Source organism: Squalius cephalus, assembly GCF_949319135.1.
Source record: "Squalius cephalus genome assembly, chromosome: 4".
Lineage (NCBI taxonomy): Eukaryota > Metazoa > Chordata > Actinopteri > Cypriniformes > Leuciscidae > Squalius > Squalius cephalus.
This window is the reverse complement of record NC_137125.1, coordinates 38,024,010-38,038,153: the sequence shown is the minus strand read 5'-3', so window position 1 is coordinate 38,038,153 and position 14,144 is coordinate 38,024,010. Positions and strand designations below refer to the sequence as shown.

The window sequence follows — 14,144 nt, the reverse complement described above, 5'->3', positions numbered from 1 at the left end:
ACATCGGTAGTGCCAACCGGTCTTGCCTTGCACCAGACTGTGTTGATAGACTCATCTTTTTGCACAATAATCTCTCAATAGTGGATGAGTAAATAACATTGCACTTTGTATCCTGAATGCAGTATTTTTTTATTATATTATTTTGCTCTGTTTTTTTTTTTTTTATTCAAAGCACAAGCTAATTTATGTTTGTTAAAGGTAAAAGTGCACTTTTTCTTTCACATTGATCACTTCATATACCAGTTATCAAGGTTTGGAATTGGGATCCACTTGAATATTTTGAAGTGTGTTTGTTTACATTTTGTATTTCATATAAGTGATAGTTGAAGAGCTTGTATTACTTAGTGTTGTTCAGTACAGACTAGAGTGTTAATTTATTCCATACAGTGATGTTCTTCCTACTGTGACATTCTGTTTATGCTCATAAGAAAAATAAAACATATTTTTGGGATGAAATAGCAGTCTCTTTCTGCACAAAACATGTACCGAAACCGAACCGAGACCGTGGCCCAAAAACCGAGGTACGGACCGTACCGTGGGCTATCTGTACCGTTGCACCCCTAATGTCAACTAACTCTCATTAGAGTGTAAGTAGACTGTATAGACTGTTAGGTTAGGGTCCGGGTTTGTATAAAAAGTTGACATGTACTTGCAAAGTTATAGTCAGTAGGCTACTAGAATGTCTAAAGTGCACCATCGAAGTAAAGTGTTTGCTAGTTTATTTATGTATACGTGTTGTTTACTGAATTGTACACTATTTCATAAAAATAGTATGCAATATAAACTGATGTAGTAGTACAAAGTCAAGCACAAATCTTATTTTATTAGCAATGGAGTATCAACATTGGTTGTTCAAACAGATAGTACAGTCCTAGTTTATAGTGAATTAACCAATAAAAATGTGTAGTTAAGGTTCTCATTTTAAGTGTATATGTTGTGTCCCAAATGATGCACTATACACTATGCAATTCGCAAACTTATGAACTGTTCTATGACGTTTTGTAGTATAGTGGGAGCAGTGTGATCACACTGAAAATTACAAAAAGAAAAAGTGCACTTTAAATACCTGGATGATACACTAAATTAACAGAAAAAAACGAAGTGTGGAATGTTGGACACCTCGTGCACTCAACTGTCACAACTTTAATTACGTAGTGGAAGTGGAGGGGCTATCAGACTCCATTGTTGAATGACAAAATAACCTTATAAAATTCATACACTACACAGTTGAGTACATAGTGCGTAAGTACATAGCGTATAAGTGCATAGTGTATAGTGAATTATTAGGGATGCAACTTATGTACTTATGCACTTTGTACTAAATTGTGTAGTGTAACAATTTTATAAGGTTATTTTGTCATTCAACATCAGAGTTTTAAATCTGGGGATTTAAAGTGTACTTTTTCTTTTTTGGAATTTTTATGAACACACTACTCATACTATTTATACTACAAAACGGCTTAATAGTGCATAAGTACGCAAATTGGGACACCTCACTAAAATAGTTACGAATTCCCATGAAAGCGTGTTGATGCTAACTTAAAGCATAGTTTGTTGAAATTATTTTTAAACACAAGTGTGCATGTGTGAGTAAGTGTGCGTATAAATAAGAGAAAGGAGGAGAGACAGAGAGAGTAAAAAACAGATTAGCCGTCACGCGTATTGAATTCACCGTAGGCTGTTTCACCCTTTTGTGTCGCAGCTCTCTGGAGCTTCTGCTCATCTTTATGTTTTTAATTAAGATGCCATTTTTCTCTGCTTCAGTCTCATGGCCATCATTTTCATACAGAGTTAAATAGCACACTGCTAATTATTTTCCACTGTAAATTACCTGAGCTCAGAGCGTCGGAGTGGGCGGGGCTTGTGCTTATCTGACATATTGATTGGCTCCTTCATTTTGAAAGTATTAGATCAGTCCTCATCCAGCACATATTCTGTCATACATTAAAAAGTCTGTCTGAGCAAGCACTAATAACACGAAAGTGCCGGCTTCTGATAAATCACATTTGTATCTCGTCGCTCTCGCAGACTGCCAGTAGAGAATTGATTAGTAGATGATAGACGCTGTTTTCTATTGTATAGGTTATCCTGTGGACTCTCCTGGCCTCATTTTAATGTCATATACTGTAGCAGCGGATTGTTAATAGATTTGCCGCTGCCAGCGATGGGATTTGTATGTCACAGACGCTCAATCACTGTTAATTTCTTATCTCATTTCAGCCTCTCAGAATTAAATGAGGCTGCCACAGTCCTTCATATGCAGTTATTCCGCCAATAAAACAAGCCTAATAGAGGACGATGCAGCTGATGTTGAGTTTTCTTATTTTCCCACAAATTGGAGAGGTGACATTCTGCCCTCTGGATATGAATATGTTTGGAGAGTGAGGCTTCAGTTCTCATACGTCACAGTTGCTTTAAAAACACATTTAGACATTAAATATGAGTTACACATTCAATATGAGGATAAATGGCTGAGTCTGTCAGTGGAAGTGAGTCTTGTCTAAATGACTCACGTCTGTTGGCTAGTGTTTTATTCTATGCTCATTTATAAAAGACAGCATCCGTAAACTAATTTCACACTAATTTAACATGTATTTGTCAGAACTCTCACTCTGAATTCTGACAAATAAATGAATTTTGTCACTAGAACAGATGGTTTTAAATTCTCTTATTGTGAAATGGAGCAATTTGCAGTTCCAGTTCAGGTTTACAGAGATTCAAATTTACAGATTCATTTGAGTGTCATTGTTTATTCGGAGCTGCTGTGCTGTTGGCAACTAACAACGAACTCTTGTTTGGATTTACTCTTGTGTATGTATGTTAATTTTTTTGCTTCCTTGTCATTCGTTCATCATCGTTTTATTTTTCGTGAAGCATTATTTTGTTGTGCTTCTGCTGCGATTAATAGACATCCACTCTTGCATTGCATGTGTAACGGAGGCCAACTGGTGAGAGTTGTGCAGGCTGATGACTGCTAAATAATGCAGTGTTTACTGTTTAGCGTCCTTGTTAGTGCACTAGCCTCGCATGCCAGCGATCGGGGTTCAAGACCGATTCGGAGCAGGATTGCTAGGATTGGAGGGTGAGCTTTGGAGGCAGAGCAATGAAGAGAGGGGTGTGTTTGGGTTGATTTCAAATATCAACAATGTTCAGCAACGACTTTGAGAAATAACATACTGCACCTTTAACTCAGTTAAGGTAAAGAGCATGAGAATTCATATGGCGATCTGGTTCTGGACCCTGGCTAGCTTGGTTCCATCAGGACTGCGGGGACATAATTGTGCAACTTTATTGTTTCTACAGATTAAAGTATGGTTCGCACCACAAGTGCACAGGGTCGTTTACAGTAATGATCTTTTGGTTCTACATCCTCTAATATTTGTATCTAGAGCCAAACGCACTCAATCAAGCTCTTTCCGCTCCGTGTGTGTTGCTTCTCTCTCCCGCTAAAGATGTTAAGTGCCACATCAGTGCTAGATTAGCACCAAGATTCTCCAAGATTCTCATCTTTGATGACTATTTTTTTTTATTATTATAAAGTATTACTTCTGCCCTGATTGAAATGTATAACTGTTTCAAAAATGTATTGTCTGGACATCTGCTGGGAAGGTAATATGGGCTGGTCCAAGACTGGGCCTCTTGGAACTTTAATTGAATAGCCCTACAATACATGTTAAGCAAAAAATAAAACACTGTACAAAAAATAGCTTCACTCAAATAGTAGGTAAAATATTTATTTTATATATATACCTTTCAGTATTGAATGATATGTTTATAATCAACAGTTCAATATTCAAAGTACATTTAAAAAGCCAATTTTTCCTCAGAAAATATTTAAATGGTTCACTTACAACTGTACTAATAGAACAATGATATTAGTGTGATTACTTCATATATACTTGCAAAATATAAGCTACTTAAAACGAACTTGAAGCATACTTCCTTTTTTTGTAAAGGATTTTTTAAACAATGATGCTTGTGCAGGAGATGCATGTTTTATTCAATGGTCCGTATAACATTTGAACTTGCACAACAGCTTCAGGACTTCTTTCTTGTGGTTTTTCAGTTGAGAAAGCAATGACCTTTGCCCTGCAGTCGCAAACCTGATCCAGCAGACACCTTGTCTGAACCTCCTTGTTAAAAGTCAACGAAGGACATTTAAACTCAATTATTCAGGCTTTTACTGTAAGTACACGACTGTCCGTTTGGCTGAAGGCTTCATGTCAGTATGATTCTTCAGAGTGATTCTCGGCTGCTTTGGTGTGTTTCATGTCTTAAGGTTGTTTTTTTTAAATTATGCCGTTGAAAGTTTTCTCCTGCTTCAAATGTACAGTATATGCTGCAGTATAGAGGTACAGAGTGAACTCTTCCCTGCATGAATCCCGTCAGCGTATCTGTTAATGAAACAGGAGGGCTGCAGAATCCCTCTGTTTCAGCTTTCTTCTCACAGACATTGTTGAAGGCGTAATTGAGCGAGGGTCTCACGGTTCGTACTGTTCATTGACATTCTTGTGTTGTTGAACTGCTTAATCAGGCACAAACACAAAACTGTCAGAAATCCAGACTGATCTATTATAACTTTTTTTTCACGCCGCCATCATGGTTCATGTGCTGTCAGAGTATAATAGCATAACGATGTGAGCAGTATCTATCTATCTATCTATCTATCTACAGTATCTATCTATCTATCTATCTATCTATCTATCTATCTATCTATCTATCTATCTATCTATCTATCTATCTATCTATCTATCTATCTATCTGTCTATCTATCTATCTATCTATCTATCTATCTGGCTCATTGTCATTAGTGTGGCAACGTGGTGGTTACTCTCAGGGTTTAACAAGAACAATTGAAAGTTTAAACCAGGGAGAGAATTGCCTAAACCGGCAATCCACCCCCAGAGGGCAGAATTAAAAATCTACACCTCTAAGATACCCGACTAAGCCACCCCGGAGGCTAATGTACCGGTGTATCGCCTTTTATAAGAATCACTAAAAGCACACAGGTTCGATTACGGCTGAGTCAGGACTCGAAACAGGGGTGAAATACAGAAAACAGTTTTATTGGAAACCATTAAATCATATGTACGAAAATCCAGATCTAAAGATATAATACACACACAGTTCTGCCTCCACTCCAGGGCTGGGCCTGCTCGCCTACTCTCTGAAAAACAGCAAACACACGTGAACTCACACTTCACCCCCAAATGTGGAACACTGCACGCGGAACATACACACGTGTCCTTATAAAATTTGATAATCAATAAATTAAAAACAAAAAATATATATACCATTCAATCGTAAATAACAAATTCACAGAAAACTTGACTAGCAAAAAGGGGGGGAAAAATAGTAAATAACAAATTCATAAAAACTGATCAAAAGAGAAATTAGGATTTTAAGTAGCAACAGATTCACAAAAACTTGGTTAACAAGAAATAATAATAATACAGTTTTTCTCAGTCGCTTTGGTGCATTTCTCACATCACTATTTACATTTGCACAACAGTTAGTTCAACCTCCACAACATTTAGTCATTTGTGCACATCATAGTAGCAGTTTCTCATTCCTTCCAACAAATTGCAAATGCTTTTGGACATGCATCAATTGCTTTCATACAACTCTCTGCTGTTTTATAACATTATCATTTGCTTATGTCATGTCAGTCAAAATTAACTATACTTGTGAATGATGAATAGTCATTCCATATAAAACTAATAATCCTCATTTCATTGCTTGAGTCATTACATACAAAAATGTTGAACTAGTTGTCAAAATCTGTCATTTAAAAAAACAACAACAACAAAAAAATCCTGAAAAAGTCTCCTAAATTGAACAATTTGCAATTGAGCAAGAGATGATATTCGCTGGGATGTAGATGAAATTATGTGACCAGACAGAGAGGAACGTCTGGATGTGCATGAATGATTACAGTCCTATGTATGTTGAATGTTCAGTTCCAATACAGTATATAGGCCTACTGCAATATTGTTTACAGTTGTGCACAGCTCTACCCAAAGGGGGTTTATGTTTGTTGTAAATAATGGTGTATTTTTTCTGTTGCTCAATGCTGTGAACAAATTAGAATTGCAAAGAGCATATGCAGTAAAAATGTGAAACATACATATTCAGTGTCTTGTACTCAGTTACCTCATAAATACAGTAATGTGTAACTTTACTGTATTTTTCAAATGGCTGTGCAAATAGTATTTAGTGCTGTATTGAGCATTTTCAGGTAGTGTCACCAAGATCTGACTTTTATCATTGGAAAACATTTACAGAGTAAACTGTCAAACATGACTAAGCCATTTGACTATCTTGTTCATAAACGATGGTGTCAGGACTTTTCATTTTGATGACACTGACACATTCATTGACATAAATACTTGCTTTTGAGGAATGAGCTATCCATTTTGAGCAAGTGACACGCTTTTGCAGGTTATCAACTAGGTTTTGCAGTTTGTACTAATTGTTTTGAGAACTGCATTAACTGTTGTGCAAATGTAAATAGTGTTATGAGAAATGCACCAAAGCGACTGAGAAAAACTGTAATAATAATAATAAATTCACAGAAACTGAGCTACAACAAAAGAAAAATATTCTTGTAAAGCAACAGGTTCACATGAGCAAAGAAAATAAAAAACACAAACAATTAAATAAGCAAAATAAACCAATTCAATTTATATAGCGTTAAGACACAAAAAAAACTGATCACGATGGTGACTGTTGAGTGGCCATTCAAACCATTCGAGGCCTCGGAGAGAGAGTAGGCCACACAGTGCTGAATCTGCGGCACGCCAGGCTACCGTTCAGCTGATATTAAAAGTGTCCAGCGGCAAAATAAACGCACATAGTATAAAGCAAGTACAACACAGCAGCACGCTAATATAGTTCTCGGATACTACACATCCAATTTGGCAGTCTGACCAGCGCAGTGTATGTTCCAGCGCAGTGCCGCATAACGAGACAGTCTGCAGCCCAATGTTGAACGAGAATCAGTAATGTGAGCGCCAGCATACGAGAATATATCTGCCAAAGCCCCGATGAGAAGCTCACTGCAACGTCTCTCCCTCTATGTATTTTAACTGAAAAGATAAGGACAAGAGACTTAGAATGATCAATCCAGCCCCTTTGTGTAACAAGCAATAGTTAAAACAACCTACCGGTTTGAACTGCTTGCGATTTAAACTCCAGGGCATTAAAACAATCCAATACAACACGCGTTGCAACAATGTGCCACAGGATTCCTCAGTCCACACTAGAGAGAGATGAGCCAAATGAGTAGATAAAAACCCCAGTCGATACAAGCATTCAGTAGTACAGCCGCGGCCTGCCGCTCCTTACCATACAAACACTCCCGCGCCACGCCGGAAATAGATAACGTTACCTGTGACTGTGAGACGCACATTCCTAAGACACCTAAAGCTGCCTTTATAGGCCAAATAAAACACGTTAAAATAAGGCACGCCCCATCAATCTGCAAATGAAATTCCTACCATCGGCTACATTAGCATCTGAAGGGGGCAGAAAAAGTCACTAGACCTTTGGGAAGCTACTTGATGTGTGATTAGGAGAGAGTTGAGAGCAGGATAACAGCTGTTTCTCTCCGCGCTGCGGCTCTTCTATCAGTCCATGTGTCTGAGTCACAGATGAACGTCAGGCGCTGGGAGAGCCTTTGAGAACATGTCATGTTCAGATGAAAAAGGCCTGACTTCTAGAGGTTTGTTTGCTGCAACAATGAGATCCGGCATTCAGTAGCACATCTGCTTGAGATGGAAATGAGCCTTTGGAAAATATCCAGCTCATTCACAACTGCAATGTTGCATCTTTTCCAGTCAATAGCCCTGTTTTGCACACTGTCAACTGCACACAATGGCAGGGATCACTTGAATAGGTTCTACCTTCCAAATGGGACGTTTCATAATCGAATCCTTATTTTTCTCTCTTCTGTTCAGTTACGGTGTCCTTGGCGGAGCGCCCAGGTATGAATGCTGTGAAACAGAAAAATGTGTTTTTAATTGTGTAACTGTAGGTAATTGATTGTTTAGGCCACTATTAATCATAGTTCAAAAGCTCTGCCGGGTTCTCAATGTTCTGTGAAGCCGTTTGTGAACAACTTTTCTGTTGAACCAGAGTGCAAATGTTTATTAGAAGTGTTTGTTTGTACTTCTACTTCTGAAGGAAGAGAGTTATTTTTCTGCGGTATTGGAGTTTTCTAATAAAACGTGTTTGCCACTAGATGAAATATGCTTTTGCTGATATTGGATGAAGAGGAGAGTGTATTTTCCTGATGCTTTGTCCAAATAAAGTTTGGTTTCAGTTTACCCATGAACACTTTTCTTGTACAAAAGTTTGTCATAATTGCTTGCCGGTGAACATGAAATCGATTTTTGTAATGGTCCCTGTGTTTCTCGGTTGATGATTGATGGTTAATTTCTTCTCTTCTAGTGGTTTGGCGATCTAGTCACACCGGTTTGGTGGGAGGACGTTTGGCTAAAAGAGGGATTCGCTCATTACTTCGAGTACATCGGGACTGATTTCCTCTTTCCCAAGTGGAACATGGTGAGTTGTTGCTCAGATGTGAGAACTGTAAAATTCAGTTAATATGAAACAATAGATTATACTGTATATACATACTTACAGAGAGAGTTTTGATGGTTTTCATGCTATTCATTCTCCTAAAATAAGTGCAAATTTTCAATGCTTTTCACAGACACATGATCTTAAGCATTTCTTCTTGTGCCAAGATTCAGCAGAAAACTTTTTTTTTTTTTGCGGTGCATTTGAGTGCTATAGATACTTTGACTGCTCAATTTTGCCAGTTAAATGTTGATAACAGCCTCTCAAGACCAATAAATCTCACATTTTATGGACATTTACTTCTTGTTTAATCTGATTCATATCAAATAAAAGATCAGAAAGCAATTTCTGAGCAGGTACAGATTCTCTTTTTTTTGGTCTCTCTGTGAGTTGTGTTGCTCTGTCCAGTGATTTCTCAGTGTTGGGTCAACAGTCAACTGTTTGAATGTAATTGTATCACTGCTGCCTGGTCAGTGTCACTCAGCATGACCAGCATCATCACTCTAAAAAAGCTAGTATTGTTTGTTCTCATTGAATTTGACCAAGAGAGTCAGAATATTGATATATAAATAGATGTATACAGACATATAGATGCCAGGGTGTATTCGATCTTAGTCAATAGTGAATTAGCAGGCCAAATGAAGGCAATGACTGGTTCATTATGAGCTTGTAAAGAACATATTGTTCCAACTGTTTCAATGGATATTATGAGTGCAGTTTGAGTTTGACTTCATCTTTTTTGAAAGTCAGTCAGTCAGTTTGACTGACACCTTACAATGGCTGTAAAAACTCGATTCTCTGTCGGGTGAATACACCTGCTCTATAGCTTCCTTCGCTAACAGAGTTTCCACTTCTTGCTCCATTACCAAAGCCTGCTCGTGATGCACTAACGTGAGCAACACCCCGTTGTAGTGTGGCGGACGAGAACCAAACTGGATTCTGTAGCCTTTCTCTATGATCTCCAGGACCCACTGAGATATATTTGGCAGATTCTTCCATTCTGTCAGATAGTCTATTAAGGGTACCAGCCTCTCGAGACTGGCCTCTGGTGTAATTGGAACAGCCACATACTGGCAGAAAACAACTGAACTGACTGTTTTTGAACCCCCTTCAGAGGGTGCGAGTTTTTACGCAGCGTCGTGGTGACACTGAGCCGTGTGCTCGCTGAAGACCGATGCGCCCCGAGGCACCAAGGGTGGCGGGGTTGGCAGAACGGCCCCCTGTGGGCACCGAGGTGGGGCGGGCACCATATACTGAGGTGTACACCGCTCCAGCCTGGTCGGGGCTGCCCTCTGAGGTCTGACACCACTGGTGTCAGGACCTTTCTTTGGCCGAAGCCTTTGCCTTCGCAGGAACAACGGTCCTCAGATCCATCTTCTGATTCAAAGGCTTTAGTTGAGAATGCCATCCCGGTCCCCAGTCTTTCTGAGGGGGGGGGGGGGGGGGGCACAGGAAACATCACTCTATCCTGTAAAAAGAGTTTGTTAATTGCTGGGTCTGCTCCACCCAGCAGCCCCCCATTTACGCCTTACCCACCAGCGCCATAGAAGTTCTAACTGCCCTGGAGGGTAATGCCGAGCCTTAAGCTGTGACAGGATTGATAGCTCGCAAGTGTCTGTTCTTCCTTTGGCATTGGCCCATACCCAAGCTCTTTCAGCTCCCTTTATTAAACATATATTTTGAGAACTGAAAAACCGAGCTGAAAGGGTTTGATCCGGGATCTCGAATTTAGGCCCTGACATGGAAGTATAAACTCTAAAAACTCCTTGTACGCAGGGGATTGAGATGGCGTATCTTCAATTCCTTAACTCGATGCTCACCACATCCATGTCCTCGGAGGTGGACAGCTGCAGCCATTACCATTTAATTCCTCAAAATTAAATGTATCCAACTTATTTAATTACTCAAAATTAAATGCAGTAAAAGATCATCCAGACAAGTCAAAAACAGTCTGGATGAAAGGCTTAACTTATATATGAATCTAACTAATGAAAGTCAGATAAGCATTCATCATTGAATTCCTCAGAATTAAACAGCAAAAGATCAACCAGACAAGTTAACACGCCTCGGCAACAACGGGGCCGGTGTACTGCGAGGAACGCGAGCCTGAACACCCTACTTAAAGAGTGACAGGCGGGAACGGAGCGTGCAAAGCGATAGTAACTCGAGCGCTGACAGATCATGCTCCGTTCCAAACAAACAACACATAAATCTTGTTGTAAATAAAAGAGGGCAGGGAGGAACAACACGATCTAAGGTTTGTTTGTTCGCCATAATTTCTTTGCTTGTGACTGATATAGTGACAGACAATAATAAAATAGTCAGACTGTATGAACACAGAGCATTTGCTGTGGCACAGAAACTAACGCCGGTCAGACCGAATGTGCTTTTATCCTTTCCTGGTCATGACGTCACCCGCCCGTGACGCTCACTCTCGCCATTGGACTAGTTGACACAAGTTCTCTCGAAAGGGAACTACATTAGTGCCACACCTCTGTGTGAGTCTGAACAAAAACTGCTAATTCACTGTGGAGCTTCATAGAGCTGGAATTTGTGCCAAAGCTGCCAAAAAAAAAAAAGACTTTTAAGGCCGGCATACATAAACTAGAGCAAATCCAAAACCCTATAAATAAAGTGCAATGTAAAAAAAGTTTCATGGTCTAATGATTCGTCCACATCCATTTCCCCCATCCAGATGGGTTCACGTTCGGAGAAACACAAAGCATGGCTTCAGTTGACAATGCTCACCGTCTCACAGGAGTCAATAGGTTCAGTGATGCTCTGAATTGTTGTATAACAGCCAAGAATTATGAGGCTATTTTTCCAGACCAGGTGCATCCAAACACACAATCATATCATGATATTTCTGTATTATAGGGTGATAAAAAAATCCAGGAGTGTTTGTGAACAACAGGAGGAAGTCAAACTCCTTCAAAGACTTCTTCAGCCACTATATCTGAACATTATTAATATTTTATGAGAATTTCTCAGGTCACGAACAGGACTTCCACCTTATACCCCTAAAATCAAACTTATTTTTGAAGAATGATGCAGTCCTGCAGTTCTTCTGAAGGCCCTTTTATTCATTAGGATCTGAATATGATTATATTTTAGGTGTATCTATGATCAATTATCATGTATCTATGAGTAGTGGTCTATGCTGCTATTGCGATGCATTTGAACTGCATGTTGTATAGATAATGTTTTGTGATAACGTTTTGAGAACATTATTAAAGTTAACCTTACTGGAAGAATGTTTGTTCATAACTTTGAAAGAAAATTGCCAGAACGTTGGGGAATTTCTGAGAAAGTTCCCTGTTAGCTCATTCGTTACTGTGAATTAGCAGTCGTTCTGATTAAATATGTTTGGATCTTCTGCTCATTATGATTCACTGACTGTGTTCAGTTTTATTATGAGCTAGTGTGAAGATTATTGTGTGTTCATCACAAGACCTGACATGTCTTAGACTGCACTGGACATAGTGTGCACTAAGAGTGGTGTATGCTAAGAGTAAGTGCTGAAGGCAGTCTAAAGCAATACATTTAGCTCCTGTTGACATTTAATACCAAACGTTTATTACATTAGTTTTTTTTATTAACATTTTTTATATATTTTTCTAATTTGAGTAAGATATATGTCAGTATAGCACCCGTGTTTAATACTTGTGTGATTTCTGCTCATACACACATTCTCATTGACATAATGACCTTCCCATCCCATCTGTCCCAGTGTTTCATACCTCTCTGCTCAACCTTGGTTATGGAGCATCAGCCAAGCAGAGAGATCATTTGGGAACATCATTTCAGGGAGCAATTGGTTCTTTCTCGTCCGATAAGTTTAGATGGAAACACTTCAGTGCCCTGATAGGATGACTGTAAGAATTTCCCTACCACAATTTGGATAATATTACACATTTCAAGTGGAAGGAGTGTAAACCAGAACTGAAAACTCACAAATGCACTGAGAAATGTGGGAATGGATTTGTCAAGAGTCCTTAATAGGTCATTAAAACAGCCTATCGGTCCCTTAACCTGCTCACAACTACTGGACTGTTGGCTTTCCTCCTCTTTCTCACATCTGTCATGCTAGAGAAGCTCTCAGCGAGGTTTAGTTACCCATAATGCATTGCTCCGAATGCTGCTGATCTTAACGCCTGGCATCACTGTTGATCTCTGGCCTTAAAGTGGTTGATCAGTGAGAAACTTCAGGTGATGATGTTGAGACGTTAATAAGCAGCATCTAAATGAAGTATCATTGGACGTAAACACCTTGTTGAGAGCACATATGGGCCAGATGGAAGCTCTTCTCATTGCACTCATTTTATATTGCCCACTACATGACTCACATAAAATTAGCTCCACATCACCAGCTGTTCTCTCTCTGTCTGTCGGTTTCTCTTTCTCTGTTTCTGTGTATTCACATTCACCATGTTACATTAGTATGTTGTGAATTAACATGAAGGGCCCATTTGCATATATTGATTCTGTCTACAGTATATACAGTATTTACATTGTCCTGCGAAGCTTATATTAATCTAGACTTTAAAGTGACTGTCCAACAGGAAATACTGAAAGTAAAGACATGAAACACATGCTGTTCTCTTCTACAAGACCACTTAAGTGATGATATAAATAGCCTGAGAAATTAGGACACTGATTTTAAAATGTCGCACTTCCTCTAAGATCTTCTCTCTGAAGTTAAAAATGAAGGATAAATTATTACAGCAGTCCATTAACCAAAGCATGTTTCATGTTTCATTTTTTTATGCCTCGGATATCTAAAGATAATTATACCTCAGATGTAATTCTATTGTAGGAAATTTCACCCTTCATTAGCTGCTCAAAAAGAAAGAATTAATATGAAAGCCATACAAGATAGACTTATAAAATCTACAAATATTATAAAAAGTTACCCAACAATCACACATTAATCTTAGATTGGCGCTCAGATAAATATCTCTGTATTGATTTGTATTAATTGTCTGTATGTCTCGTGTCATTTCATTAATCTGCTTTTAGCAGAACATCAGAATATGAGATATGATTGTGGTTTGAACACATTACATGAAACCAGGAATCACTGGGTTAATAGAATATGCCCCATTATTTTACATAAAACTATGAAGGGTTTTGATGAACATTTGTTTCTGGACTTATTTCCGTACGTTGTTTGTTGTAGCTCAAATCCCTTGTTTAAAATATCCTGCTTTCTTGGATTAATGTCTTCAACATCAAGCTGCCAAAAGCTTTAATGTCCAAGAGTTATACATAATGACAATGAATAAAGGTGTAATAAAACATTCAGAGTATCAAAACAAGATGTGTTTGTAACAGCTGATAGTTTTCTGACTTTCTCTTGGTCAATCACATTTAATAAATACATATGAGAAGATAATAAAATAATCAAATCTTAATTTAGCTTAGTTTTGAATTTGATCAGACAGTCAGTGAAGAGATTTTGCCAGAAGGCCCTTTATGAAGATGTTTAGAATATGAACCTGCAGTCTAATGCTTTCATATATATTTCATGTGATTCATATTTAATTCATTTTAATGTATGG

The 14,144-nt window shown here is 38.5% G+C and overlaps 1 protein-coding gene across 1 annotated transcript in view; it reads left to right on the top strand.

Annotated features, from left to right (window-relative positions):
- Positions 1-14,144, top strand: part of LOC307156790 (thyrotropin-releasing hormone-degrading ectoenzyme-like) — a 124,692-nt gene that overhangs the window by 61,800 nt on the left and 48,748 nt on the right. Inside the window, exon 5 of the mRNA XM_079868334.1 lies at positions 8,452-8,565. Within this exon, the coding sequence (XP_079724460.1) occupies positions 8,452-8,565 (114 nt within the window). The remainder of the gene's footprint in view (positions 1-8,451; positions 8,566-14,144) is intronic.